The sequence below is a fragment of the Acomys minous genome (assembly GCF_964271855.1).
Source record: "Acomys minous genome assembly, chromosome: 6".
NCBI classification, from domain to species: Eukaryota; Metazoa; Chordata; class Mammalia; order Rodentia; family Muridae; genus Acomys; species Acomys minous.
The window spans coordinates 125,703,580-125,716,668 of NC_140487.1; the positions used below are offsets into that span (position 1 = coordinate 125,703,580).

Sequence of the window (13,089 nt, forward strand, 5' to 3'; positions counted from 1 at the left end):
GGGCGGGTGGAAGTTTGCACAAGGTACCCCAGATCCAAGGCGCCCCAGCAGTGCTAACAGCTTAACCAGCAGCAAGGCTAACTGGGGTGGTCGCTGCTCGGGATGGCTTGCTGTGGCCTCCCTAGGAGGCAGGAGGGTGATGCTCTCAGATTTCAAGGGGAACCTTCAGGAAGTTTTGGGTTCCAGGGTCCTGGAGAGTAGGACCACCTGGCAGGGGCCAAGCAGAACAGGAGCGTGGATGGCTTCACTCAGTCAGCTCTGCAGGCCACCTGGTGGTGGCAACCAGACACTGCAGGGGGTTGGACTCCAGCTCAGGGTGTGGTCAGTGTGTGCACAGGCTCGCCCGGCTCTGTCTGAGAGCTTTTATATTCTGTGTGTATTTAACCCTGTCCCTATGCATTTTAGTGTTATCTGTGTTGGTCTGGGGGAGGGGACTTGATATGCGGGTGGCCATGTGTGTAACAGGGAAAAGAGGGTTTTGGTTGTGTAATAGAGGTGCATGTATGTATATTACCTGCATAAGTGTGTATGTGTACTTGTGCATGCTTACCTGTGCACTACACGCACTTGTCCATATGTGCACCTTTGAGTTTCACAGCTTAGAACAGAAAACAATAATCGTGTGTGGGGGTCCATGCAGGCTTTGTGGCGGGGGGTATCCTGGGATGTAAGAGCGTGATTGCTTCCAAGGCCCACTGAGTGATGAGTGCCTGCTTTGTCTCCCCTCCCCCTTCCCACGAGTCCACTCACCTCGAGTGGAGCGCTGGCCCTTGATGCTGGAATGGCTGGAGGAGCCGGAGTCATAGTTGGAGAGGGTGCTGGTGGGCGAGCCAAGGTCAAAGTTCAGAGGCTGGACCGACATGGTGGTGTTGGGCGAGGACATGCCGGAGTCAGGCTGCTTTGCCTCCAGGTCCATGGATGGATCCCGGGACAGGACTCGGTGTTCCACGCTCTGAGGGGAAAGGCGGGAAGCTGTGAGGTGAGGCCTCCCAGACCGGGGGATCCGGCCACAAGTCCTCACTGAGAAACCCCGCCAAGCCACTACCAGCTTTCCCCATCACGTCTGCTGCATCTTCTCGGAATGGGAGTCAAGAGAAGTCCCTCCCAGCAGCACTTCAGGCCTCAGAGAACACCCCCAACCCCCTCTACTCCCTCCCCCCCACCCCCCCATCCTCCCCCCTGCTCAGGGAAGCAGTGACTTAGGAGGAGGGTCGGGGCTGCACTTTTCAAGGGGACGCAGCCCTGCATGCGGCCCTACTCGTGGCTGGGCAGAGGCCTTGGCTCTGTGCACCTGTGGGCAGAGGGCCTCGGGGCCGCTACAGCAGGAGGAAGGGGTTACTCAACTTCCATGGCCTGCAGCCCCATCTTAACTTGCATGACCTGCCAGCTCCCTACCCTAGGCCAGTCCACCTCCTGATGGGATGCTGTGGGTCAAGGCTGGGCCCGAATGGGATGCCCAAGCCGAGGCTGCCAACTCTCTGATCCTCCCTCCCACCAGCAGGGCCTCTGACTGCAGGCCTGCCCCCTTGCTGCTGGGAGTAGATTAGGGTGAGGGACCTACTTACATTACCCATGCTGTCCCTGCGACCGACGGACCAGCAAGCCTCTGTTACCTTCTAACCAAAGCTACTCCTCCCTGCCCCTTGCCCCTCCCTGCCTGAGAAGTGTCACAGGCCCCCTGGGAAAGAGAGGCAGGCTGGCACCAGGTAACAGCTCAGCAGCCACACTCATTGGCCCTGTAATTAGTGTTTGCCTTTTCTGGGCCAGTTACTACGGTGGCTTGGATCTGTCATTGCTGCTGCTGGGCCTGCTTGGGTGAGGGGACCAAATCCCGCTGCCTACAGGGGTTCAGGCCCTGTTGCCTATGCTGTGAAGGAAAGGGGAGCCCCAGAAGATATGACTGGGGGGTTTAGAGGGGAGACAACCTGGAGGTGCTCTTTTCTTGACTAACACTGGTGGGCAGCACAGGGACTCAGCCCTGACCTCTGTAGACCACAGTAGAAGCTGGGAACACAGGCTTTGCAGCCTGGAGCAATACCTTTACTCTCCCCTGCTCTCCTCACTAGCTATGGGGTTGTGAGCAGCTTATAGTCCATTATTTTCTGCACCTGAGTTTCTTCATGGGATAACAGTATTTGCTGCATGGGGGCAAAGCACATGCCCTAAGTGTAAAGTGCCAGTAAGATAGCAAAGATGAACTGGGGCACACCTGTAATGCACTGCCCGTGTCAGCATTCACCAACCAATGGTGCTGACGGCTGAGCCAGCATCAGCAGCTGCAGCCCGGCAGGGAGCTGCACACTCAGCTGGAGGGAACTTACCCCTGGCACAGTGTCCACCCTGCTTGTGTCCCCCCAGTGCCGGGATACCCCATGACCTGTCGCTTACTCTGGGAGGTCCCTTCAGGGAAGTTCATCACCCAACCTTACAGCCATCCTTGACCCCTAGGCCCTGCTGTGCCGTTCAGATCCTGGCCAGGTCACCCCCACATGCCAGCAAACACAGCAGGGCCTTGGGTCGCCTTGTCTCATCAAGACTTCATCTGGAAGCCTATCTCATAGCGTCCCCCTGAGGGGCCCGTGAGACCTACTCTCTTCCTCCTCTACTGCCTCAGAGTAGGCATTTTACTGGGGTGGGGAGGCAGAGCCCTGGGCTTGGAGACACCCACATCTGAGGCTGAGTCCCACTGGGTCACCTCATGGCTTTGTAAGCATATTTTAAAATAATTTACAGGAGTCACATTGGTTTTTGTTTGTTTGTTTGGTGTGGGTCTTTTTGGTTATGAATTAACTAAAAAGTGAGCATAACTGTACTAGTCAAAAGAGAGATGGCTCCTGGCAGGTTCTATAGTGCATGGCTGTAATCTTAGCTACTTAGGAGGGTACAGGTGGAGGGTCACAAGTTCCAGCCCAGCCTGGGCAACTTAGCAACATCCTATCTCAAAGTAAATTTACAAGGCAGATGGGGAGAGACCTGGAGGTGTAACTTAGTGGTAAATCTGTTGCCTAGCACCCCCAAGGACCTAGGTTCAACCCTCAGCACAGGAGGGGGGAAAAGGGACCCCATCCTTTACTGAGTGTGTGATCTTTTCAGCTTCTGGAGACTCAGTTTATCCATCTGTGAGATGGGACCATGACCACACCTTACAAGGGAGGGTCTGTAAGCTTTAACGGCTTCCTTCTTGGTAAAAGGGCAAGACACTTATTCTTGGGGTTAACCGGTGATGTAAGATAACGCCACACCTGCCACTCCTGGGTCATACCAGGGTTTCCACGGTTCGTAGGTAGCGGGAGCAGTGGAAGTGGCCATTGAAATCAGACAGGTCGGCGGCCTTGTACCCATCGTGGTCGCGGACATCCAGCCCCGCACCATTCACCACTAGGATCTGGCAGCACTGTAGAGGGGCGGGGTGGGGTTCATGAGGCGGGGCACCACTGAGAGCAGGATCCTCCCTCCCCCTCTTCCTCCTCTTCCTCCTCTTCCTCCTCTTCCCCTTCCTCCTCCTCCTCTCCCTCCTCCTCCTCCCGCACTCCGAAGAGGCTGGGAGCACGCAGCCGCCACAGGGCGACCGCGGCCCAGCCCCGCCCCGTCCCGCCCCCTCGGGCCGGCCTGACCTCCAGTTCCCCGTTCTCCGCAGCGTCGTGCAGCGGGGTCCCGCCCCACAGGTCCTGCGAGATCTCTGCGCCGTGCAGCAGGAGCCAGCTGAGCACTTTGGAGTGGCCGCGACTGGCAGCAAAGTGCATGGCTGTGGCGCCGTCGTGGTCCTGCTCCGACAAACTCACGTCTGCAGAGCTCGCCTGGTGGGAGGGGCGGGGGGCAGAGGGCGGGGCTCGCGATAGACCCCGCCTCGGTCCCAGGCAGGCCCCGCCCACCCCCAGCGCCGTCCCGCCGGGTCCCCAGCTCACCAGCCACACCAGGACTGGGTTATGGCCCATCTGCGCCGCGGCGTGTAGTGGGGTCATGCCGTCTTGTGCGCGCACGTGAGGATCTGCGTTGCACTCCTGCACTAGGTACTTCGTCACCTCCAGGTGGCCCTCCTGGCACGCCAGGTACAGGGGCGTGGCACCGTTGTTGGTTTGGACATTCACTCCCCTGTGAATAGGCAACACCCAGCGTGGGCTCTGGATGCCCACTGCACACTCGTCAAAACTTCCTTCCACCCCTAGCCTGGCTCTCTGGAGTGCTGAAAGTGAGCTTTGTCACACGTTGTACCCGTCTTACATTGCTGTCCCTCAGAGCGCCTCTCCACTTCAGTCCTTTTTTTTTTTTTTTTGACAGGGATTTTTCTGCAGCCCTGGCTGGCCTTCATTATGTAGACCAGGCTGGCCTTGAACTCACAGAGAATTGCTTGCCTCTGACTCCTTTTGTTTGTTTCTTGGCACAGGGTTTCTCTGTGTAGCCTTGGCTGTCCTGGACTTGCATTGTAGACCAGGCTGGCCTCGAACTCACAGCGATCTGCCTGCCTCTGCCTCCCGAGTGTTGGGATTAAAGGCGTGCAGCACCACCGCCCGGCATTGCTTCTGACTCTTGAGTGTTGAAATTAAAGGTGGGCAGCACCATGCCCACCTAAAAGTGATTTTAAGTTGTATTTTATTTATCTTTTTACTGATTTTATTTTTTCCCCTTTATTGAAAATAGACTCTTTTCTACTGGGCTACACAGAGAAACTCTGTCTCAAAAAAAAACCTAACCAAAACAAACAAACAAAAAAAAGCCACTGAAGCTGCCCTGGCCACTAGCCACTAGGCTGACATGGGTTTGGACTGTCCACGGTGCAGTTACCAACAAGGGACGCTGGGTGGAGCCACAAGCTACTCCGGACTCATCAGCTGCCCATTCAAGTCTATAAACTCAAGCTGGGGAGGGGGTGTGGGGGTGTGGTTCATCCTGTTACTCTGTGAATTATTCTCCCTAGCTAAAAACCCACAGGCCCCTCCCCCAGCCATCCCACCCCACGCCTCTCCCCTAACACCACCTCTCTTTTAGTTAGGTCCCTGCTCCTACCCAGACAAGCGAGCCTTCCTCTCTCCCTACCTGTATCTTTTAGCAGCTCTGCTTCTCTATCCCTTACCTTGGACCCTCTTTCCTCAGGTTGTGTGCATCCTCAACTTATGTCTCATTACTTGTCTCTCCTGAGTCCTTGGTGTGGGCGCCCTTTCCGGACCCAAACACAAGGCTGTCACTTGCTGATCTCATATTGAATCTGGTCCTTTAGTTGCCTTGGGAAAATGGGTACCACACCAGGTTGTCCTTCAGCATCCCACCCATGTCAAGAGCGAAGTGAGGTCTGGGGATGTACGTCAGCATTAGCCGGCCTTTGTAGCACGTGAAATGCTCTGGGTTCCAGCCTCAGCATCCACGCACACGTACACACACACACACACACACACACACACACACACACACACACACCGAGCATCCTGGCACATTTGTATCATCCTAGCACTTGGAAGGCTAAGGCAGAGGGACCACTGAGAATCCGTACTACATAGTAAAACTCTGTATCTAAAAACCTAGAATAAAATGAAATGGAAAAATTTTAAAGCTAGGCGCTACCTAGACAAGGCAGGGCAGGCCTTTACCCAGCCATCAGTCACACACCTTTCCTCAGAACCCTGCTGGCTCGTGGCCCCAGTCTGCAATCCCAGTGCCACGTTGCCCCCACACACCGGTGTGTCGGGAACAGCCTGCTGAATATTTCATGACCGACACTCAGTGGCCTGAATTATTCACCCCGTAACCAAGGCACAGTGAGTGCCGGGGTCCTGGGGATTGGAGGCCAGAAAAGGCAACCCCCAGGGTTTGCTAGGTTGTCAGTGTAGGGACTAAGCAGTTTACACAACAAAGAAAGCCAGACTCACTATGCGCCTTGCTCTTCCAGCACCTTCTATTTGGCAAGTAGCCAGGGGTATCCAGCCTAGAAGGAACTGGGAGCAGGGGTGGGGGGTGGGGTGGGGGTGCGGGGGGGGCATCGGTGCCCACATCCTTATGTCAGCCGCTGAAGGTCTCCATTATTACTAACATGTCAATTCCTACCCTTAAGGTTACTATTGAGGAGTGGGAGGCCCAGGACTGGGGACAGTTTGCTGATGAGCTCTGAGAAAGGGGCAGCCAACTCTCTTCTCACTTAGTATGGAGGTAAAAGCTCAGGCTCCCTCGGACTCGCTGGAAAAGAAATCACAACGCTATGGATAAACATAAGGAAAAGGGGCCAGCCTGGTCTACATGGTGAGTTCTAGGCCAGCCTGGTCTACATGGTGAGTTCCAGGCCAGCCAGAGCCACACAGAGAGACCCTGTCTTAAATATAAATATATAAATATACATATATACACATATGCATATATATGTATGATATATACACATACATGTATACACACACACACACACACACACACACACACACACACACACATATATATAAAGGATTACTGACTGATAACAGCTACTCCCCCCCCCCCACATCCCCGCCCTCTGGCAAGATTTTTCTGTGTAGTCCTGGCTGTCCTGGACTCGCTTTGTAGACCAGGCTGGCCTTGAACTCACAACCATCTGCCTGCCTCTGTCTCTGTCTCTTTAATCTTTGCTGGGATTAAAGGCGTGCGCTACCATGCCCGGTCCATCCAGTCCTTTTTATGGTCTTAGGGGTGGATTTTATTACTGTTCCCCTTTCTAATGAGGAAACTGAGGCAAGGAAGGCTAAGATCATTTGGTACAAAACAGGCAAAGCTATATGAACCTGAGTCTGTGTGTGTGTGTGTGTGTGTGTGTGTGTGTGTGTGTGTGTGTGTGTGTGAGAGAGAGAGAGAGAGAGAGAGAGAGAGAGAGAGAGAGACTGCAACTGCAGCTCTGTTGTGTTCCCCCCCCTTTCTTATCTGTCAGATTGTCTGCCTGTCACCCTCTGCACACAGACCTCTGCCCATCTCTCAAGAACCCCCTTCCTAGTGAATTCAAGTACGCATGGGCCTGGGGAGGCCTGGGGAGGACCTGGGGCAAGTCAGTCCCACCTCCCTCTAGCGGGGTCACAGTGTCCCTTGTCTGAATTCTCAACATTTCAGTCATGTTGGGAAAGAACAGCCTGTCCGTCCCCTCTGCCTCTCCTGAGACAAGTTCTCGTGCAGTCCAGGCTGACGTAGGACTCACCACGCAGCCAAGGATGGCCAGTGAACGGTCGACCCTCCTCCCGTACCTGCTGCGTTCCGGGACCACAGGCCTGTTCCAGCATCAGTTATGTATGTCGTGCTGGGGATGGAACCGAGGTTTCGTGCGTGCTGGGCAAGCACGCTCCCACTGAGCCCCACTATGGCCCCTACTCTCTCATTTTTTAAAAGATTCATTATTTTTATTTTATGCATATATAGGAGGACCCAGTTGTTTGTATGTGCGCCAGGTGCATGCAGGTACCCACAGAGGGCATCAGATGTGTGGGTGGTTGTGAGCCACCGTGTGGGTTCTGGGAACTGAAGGCAGGTCCTTTGCAAGAGCAGCCTGTCCTCTTAACCGCCGAGCCCTCGCCACAGCTCCCTGAACTCTGGAGTCTGAAAACCGTGCTCCAGGACACCCCCACACCCCCACACCCCCACACCCCCCGCTGATGTGAGGCGCCCTAATCAATGCCCTTACATCATAGGTAGTTTCTCCTTTGGGGGGGTGCTTGGGGTAATATGAACAAACAATGCGGTTCCTGGAAGGCAACTCTGTTACAAAAAGGAATGTAGTCTACTTGTGACTACGTTCTTAGAAATCTGCTCAAATTTATGCCAGCTTACAGCTAACAAGGGGTGATCTGTCCCCCACGGTGTCAGGCTGTGGCCAGAGGGTCAAAGTTCTTACTCTCCTGGGGCTCAGAACATCTTCCCTAAGGGAGGTCAGGAGGACGCCTCCCACACAAGGTATCTGTCAATCACAACTCCTATTTATGCTAAGAGTTTGGCCCAGGGAGGAGGAAAACAACAACAACAACAACAACAACAACAACAAAACAAAACAAACAAACCAAACCCACAGCATTGTTTTAAGGAAGGGTTTAGAGCAGATGGCTGACATCCTAGTCCACCAGCAAGCCTAGTCCACCTTCAGGCTGACTGCATTAGAATCGCCTAGTTGATGTGAGGCGTGAGGACAGTTACAGACAGATTCCACTGAGGGAAGGCCCATCCTGGTGGGGGAAGTCACCCCGTGGTGGTCTGGGGGCCTGGGCTGTTTGAAATGGGAAGAAAAGAGGCAGCCAGCTAGGAACCCACGCAACTCTCTCTGCTTCCTGCCTATGGATACAATGTTGCCGCCTGTTGCTACTGACCTTGCTTTCCCCCCAGGAACAGACTGTATCGCTTATTCTAACCCAGTCAATTCCTTCTGTAAGTGGCTTTGTCAGGTATTTTGGATCAGCAATAGAAAGGATGCATACACCTGTGACATGTCCAGCACTTGCTCGCATCTCTCCCAACCTCCGCCCCGACTCCCAACTCGATTTGACACGCCCCAGCTGTGAGGGCGTGGCCCAGCAAGCTGCAGCCACGCCCTCACAGCGTAGACCCCCTCGCAGAGCAGATGGTCGCTTCTTAGGAATCATCAGAGAAACCTCTCCCTTAACTTACAGGACACGCCATGGCGTCCCACCAAGCAGTCCTGTTTTACTACACAGCAGTTCTCACTTGTATGCTCTCGGTCTTTGGTTTAGTTCATTCTGTGACCACGTATGCAAATGGCAGAGCTGCTACCTGGGAGAACTCCCCACGGGTGGGAACCCACTCCCCAGGGGTGGGGGGCTGGGCAAAGAGTTTAGACCTATTTGTTGAGTGAGTGTAGACGTGAAAAGAGGGACATGCAGACAGAACACTCACGACTTAAAAATAAATAAATAAATAAATAAATAAATAAATAAATAATTTTGCCAGCTGTGGTGGCACAGGCATGTAACCCCAGAACTCAGGAGGCAGAGGCAGGAGGATCTCTGTGAGTTCGAGGCCAGCCTAGTCTACCAAAGTGAGTTTAGGACAGTCAGGGTTACACAGAGATACCCTGTCTTGGATAAGAAAAAAGAGAGGGAGGGAGGGAGAAAGAAAGAAAGAGAGAGAGAGAGAGAGAGAGAAAGAAAAGAGGTAGCCAGCCTAGAAGCTCTGTCCACCACGGCCTCAGCCTCTCAGGTAGAGTGGGTCCCTTCACCAAATAGGCACAGGGAGACGCAGAGAGGGAGTTCCATCTAAGGTCACAGGCAGTAGCCTGTCACCAGGCGCACCACCCGAGGCTCCAGACTCCTCATCAATCAGGGAACAAAGGCAGACACTGGGTGCACACAATGAGGAAGATAAAGCCTGTAGCTTCATTAGTCATGGCTCCAACAGTAAGAAAACACACAGAGACAAGTAGAAGGCTGTCCAGAGAAGATAAGGACAGCCTGAGACCAAAGACCCCGCCCCAGAGGCCCGCCCCCATCTCCAGTCTCAAAGCTCAAGTCAGGCTTGAGCCCAGGGCTCTCCTCCAGCAGCCCAAAGCACTCATGGTAGAGGCATGCCAGAAGCAGGGGTGGGGTGGGGTGGGGGTGGGGGGCAGGGGGTAGGGTCTTGGACTCAGGAACCCTGTTAGAAGCTGTTCAGAAGCAAAGAAGCAGCATCTACCACACCCCTGGCCTTCTCAGTTGCCCCAGCTGGAGATGCCAACACCATATTTACGGTGAGTTACTTGTGTTCCTATCCAGGATTGTTAGCCCACTAGTCTCCATCACTCTCAGACATAGCCCCCCCAGGCCTCCCAGATTAGGGGGGGTCCCTTTTCCGCAGGGTGCTTAGAGGAAAGCCCGCTCCCCCTCCAGCTGGAGGGAGGTGTTTCTGTGGCAAGTTGTTTCTGGAAAGACTCAGTCCAATGAACTGGGGTAGACTAAAGCAAAGATCGAGGACAGTGTGTGCCTGCAACCTCAAGCTCTGAGCAGCGCCCCGGGGCACAGGGCTGCGTTAGCAAGGCCTTCCCAAGGCTGCCCTGCCCTCCAGCTCCTCGGCAGCTTGTCAGCACCAGGGCCTATGGTCACCCACAGCCTCCCTGGGCAGGATCGAGTTTCCCACGGGTACGGATGGCACCCTTCCTCCCTCACCAACGCACCAGAGAGAGCTGAACCCTTGTGAATAATTCACAGTGCTTCACAGCAGGCCCAGGAGGGAGGCTGAAGACAGCAGGGAGCCACAGCTTCAGAGCTGGGCTGTAGGGACCTCTGATTGGACCCTGTGGCCCTGGAGGATCCCGCTCCCAAGGCCAGAGGTTACCTGGGCACACGAACCCCTGTCCTCAGTTTCTAATCTCCTCTCCTGCCCGAGCTCAGCCTGGCATGCACACAAAGGTAGCTTCTTATCAGCCTGGTCGCATCCCATGGCAGGGATCAGAGCCCAGGCCCTCTGTCTAACTCCCCGAGACTCATGGTGACGCCTGGTTGCTCTGGCAGCTCCTCAGTGAGGTCATATGGCACAGAGTCAGCACGAGGGCCCAGTCTTACTCAACACGTGGCACGGCCTGCGAGGGGGTCAGGGTACCCAACGGCGTTAACTCACAAGTGCGTTGCACGGCAGAGCTGGAGTGTTCCTACATACGGGACTCTTAGGCCATGGAAGACTCTAGGCTTGTCTACAGGGTGGGGCCATGGGGCCACCAGTTCTCAGTAGACCATGAGGAGCAGGCTTAGAGCCCTGTCTGTAATGCTGCCACCAGCCTGGACCTCCAGCTACACTGTGTTTGAAGGAGAGGTTGGTGAGAGCAGGACAATTTCCAAACCGTACGACCTATCATTTTAGGAACCCAGTGTCCTGTGCCTAGAGTAAGGCAGAGTGACAGGCACATCGGAACCTCGGCCTTGGAGACCGAGGACATGTCACAGGTATGGTCAGGCCTTAATCTGAAGGGTCCAACAAGAATCTGGGCCAAAGTTTCCTAGGGCTGCTGACAGTGGCAGGTCACAGCCCACACTCGAAGGTCATTGGGGCCATCTTCAGCCTTGCTCGTCAGAAAGCAAAGCCTCCACACCTCAGTGGCCTCCTAATGGTTATGCAGAAAAGGCACCCAGCCGAGCTCCTGCTGGCTCACCCACGCAATGCCAGACAGGGAAATCCTTGCCAGAGGCCAAACAGGCTCAGCCTGCCTGTCCAGAGCCAAGGAGACAACTGGTGCCTGGCCTTCTAGGTCTGAGAGATGTCCTATGTCCACACCAGTGTCTGCCCTATGCTATACGGACACAGTGGCCTCCAAGTCTGCTCCCTAGTGGACAGCGGCCCTGGGGCAGCTTCAGGAATGGATCAGTGAGGGGACTAGCCCTCTCAGCTTGCAGCTGTTCTCCTCCTCCTCCACATACTTAGATACTAATCCTAACCCTCACCACCCCCACCCTCAGGCCCTGGTGGCGGCCACTCACATCCTACACCTTTAGGAAGAATCCATGTCCTTCCCCGTGGCCCCCATCTCCAGCCCAGTACAACTAAAACCAGGCTTTCTCTTTCCCCAGACTCTATGTGTCACTGTAATCTGCTGTGCCCCTACCACGTCCCTGGAGCTCCCAGACATTTTGACTGGTGTCTCAGGAAGGTTTAGAAGCTGCTCCACCAGCGATAGGAGTCAGGTGAGAGGCCATGGGTTCTCTGGGGGTGGCCTGTTCATTGCTCTGGAGCTGGGAGGGCTTTTGGGGCTACAGGCAGCTCTCTCCGTACCTGCTTGATAACTGACATGACGCTTCCTCTACCTGCCTAAGTCATGTTTACGGGGTGCCCCTGACACATCACCCCCCATGCAGAGTAGTCTTAGAGATGGGCACAGATCAGAGCTGGGGAAGACGGTCTGCCGCACCAAGCAAGTGGCCTTGGCCGGCATGCCCAGTGTTCCAAATGCAACAAGAGGCTGCCGAAGGAGCTGAAGTGGGGAGCACCTATTTGTGGAGCCCGAGGCCCCTGTCGGGCTGTGTGAAGGGGAGATATTTCACTTTGGCCAAATCTGAAGCCCCAAGATGGTTACTGCTGGAGATTGTGGCTGCCTCCAGGTATTCCTCAGAGCACCGGTCTCTGAACCCAGAGACCTCCTTAAGAGAGAAGTCCTAAAGTCATGTGCGGTAGCGCATGCCTGTAATCTCAGCCCTTGGGAGGTGGTAGGCAGAAAGATCGAGGATCCTTAGGCTTGGCATGGCAGCCATTCAGGAGGTAGAGGCGGACAGATCTCTGTGAGTTCCAGGCCAGCCTGATCTACATAGTGAGTTCCAGGCCTATGTCATGAAAAAACAAACAAATAAATAAATGAAAGAAAAAAAGATTAAAAATATATAGACCCTTTACTTAGCTAGTTCAAGGCCAGCCTGAGCTACGTAAGATCCTGTTTCAAAAAATAAACAAAGAGCCGGGCATAGTGATGCACGCCTTTAATCCCAGCACTCAGGAGGCAGAGGCAAGTGTATGTATCCCTGTAAGTTCAAGGCCAGCCTGGTCTACACGGCGAGTCCAGGACAGCCAGGGCTAACACAGAGAGACTGACCTGGAAGTGTAGCTCCGTGGTGGAGTTCTTGCATGTGGAAGGTCCTGGATTTAATTCCCTGCACCAACACAAAACAATAGTGCAAAAAGAAGGTGCTTACTCAGGGTGCTGCTTGACAAGAAGCCTCACCGAGGGAAGGTCTCCTTTGGCGGCCGCGTAGTGGAGAGGCAGGGCACCCGTGTCTGTGGCGACGGCGGAGTTTGCGCTGCCCTGATGCAGCAGCCAGTCCACCATGTCCGAGTGGCCGAAGCGGGCAGCCAGATGCAGGACTGTGGCACCAGAGTTATCTTTTTCCTGCATCGAGAGAGCCAGTTAGAACCCTAGAGTCCGAAGCGGTTTTTTTCCCCAGGTGCTGCCCCGCTGCCAGCTTCCACTAGGCATGCACTCGAGGGAACAGCTTAGCCTCATGCTTTTGGGGTGAAGTAGGTGCTAAGAATTAGGCAACTCCTGGCTAGCTCCACAGCACCCCGCATCACAGCAGGAGTCTAGGCACAGCCCTGACACCCAGGGAACAGTTGAAGGAATATGGGTGCACTGCTGGACGGGGCTAGGTTCTCCCAGGCTGACGTTAGGATTCTTCTGCCTCTCTCCAACAC

The 13,089-nt window shown here is 54.6% G+C and overlaps 1 protein-coding gene across 5 annotated transcripts in view; it reads right to left on the bottom strand.

The window, feature by feature from the left end:
• The window catches only part of ESPN (espin), a 30,483-nt gene that overhangs the window by 14,737 nt on the left and 2,657 nt on the right, over positions 1 to 13,089 (bottom strand). For all 5 annotated transcript variants that reach the window (XR_014780213.1, XM_084786867.1, XM_084786869.1 and 2 more), the window contains exons 2-6: positions 12,594 to 12,787; positions 3,906 to 4,092; positions 3,615 to 3,797; positions 3,263 to 3,394; positions 751 to 952 (exon numbers count right to left, since the gene is read on the bottom strand). Coding sequence is in view for 4 of the 5 variants with exons in the window: in XM_084786867.1 (XP_084642993.1) it covers positions 751 to 952; positions 3,263 to 3,394; positions 3,615 to 3,797; positions 3,906 to 4,092; positions 12,594 to 12,787 (898 nt within the window). In the remaining variant the exon portion in view is untranslated. The remainder of the gene's footprint in view (positions 1 to 750; positions 953 to 3,262; positions 3,395 to 3,614; positions 3,798 to 3,905; positions 4,093 to 12,593; positions 12,788 to 13,089) is intronic.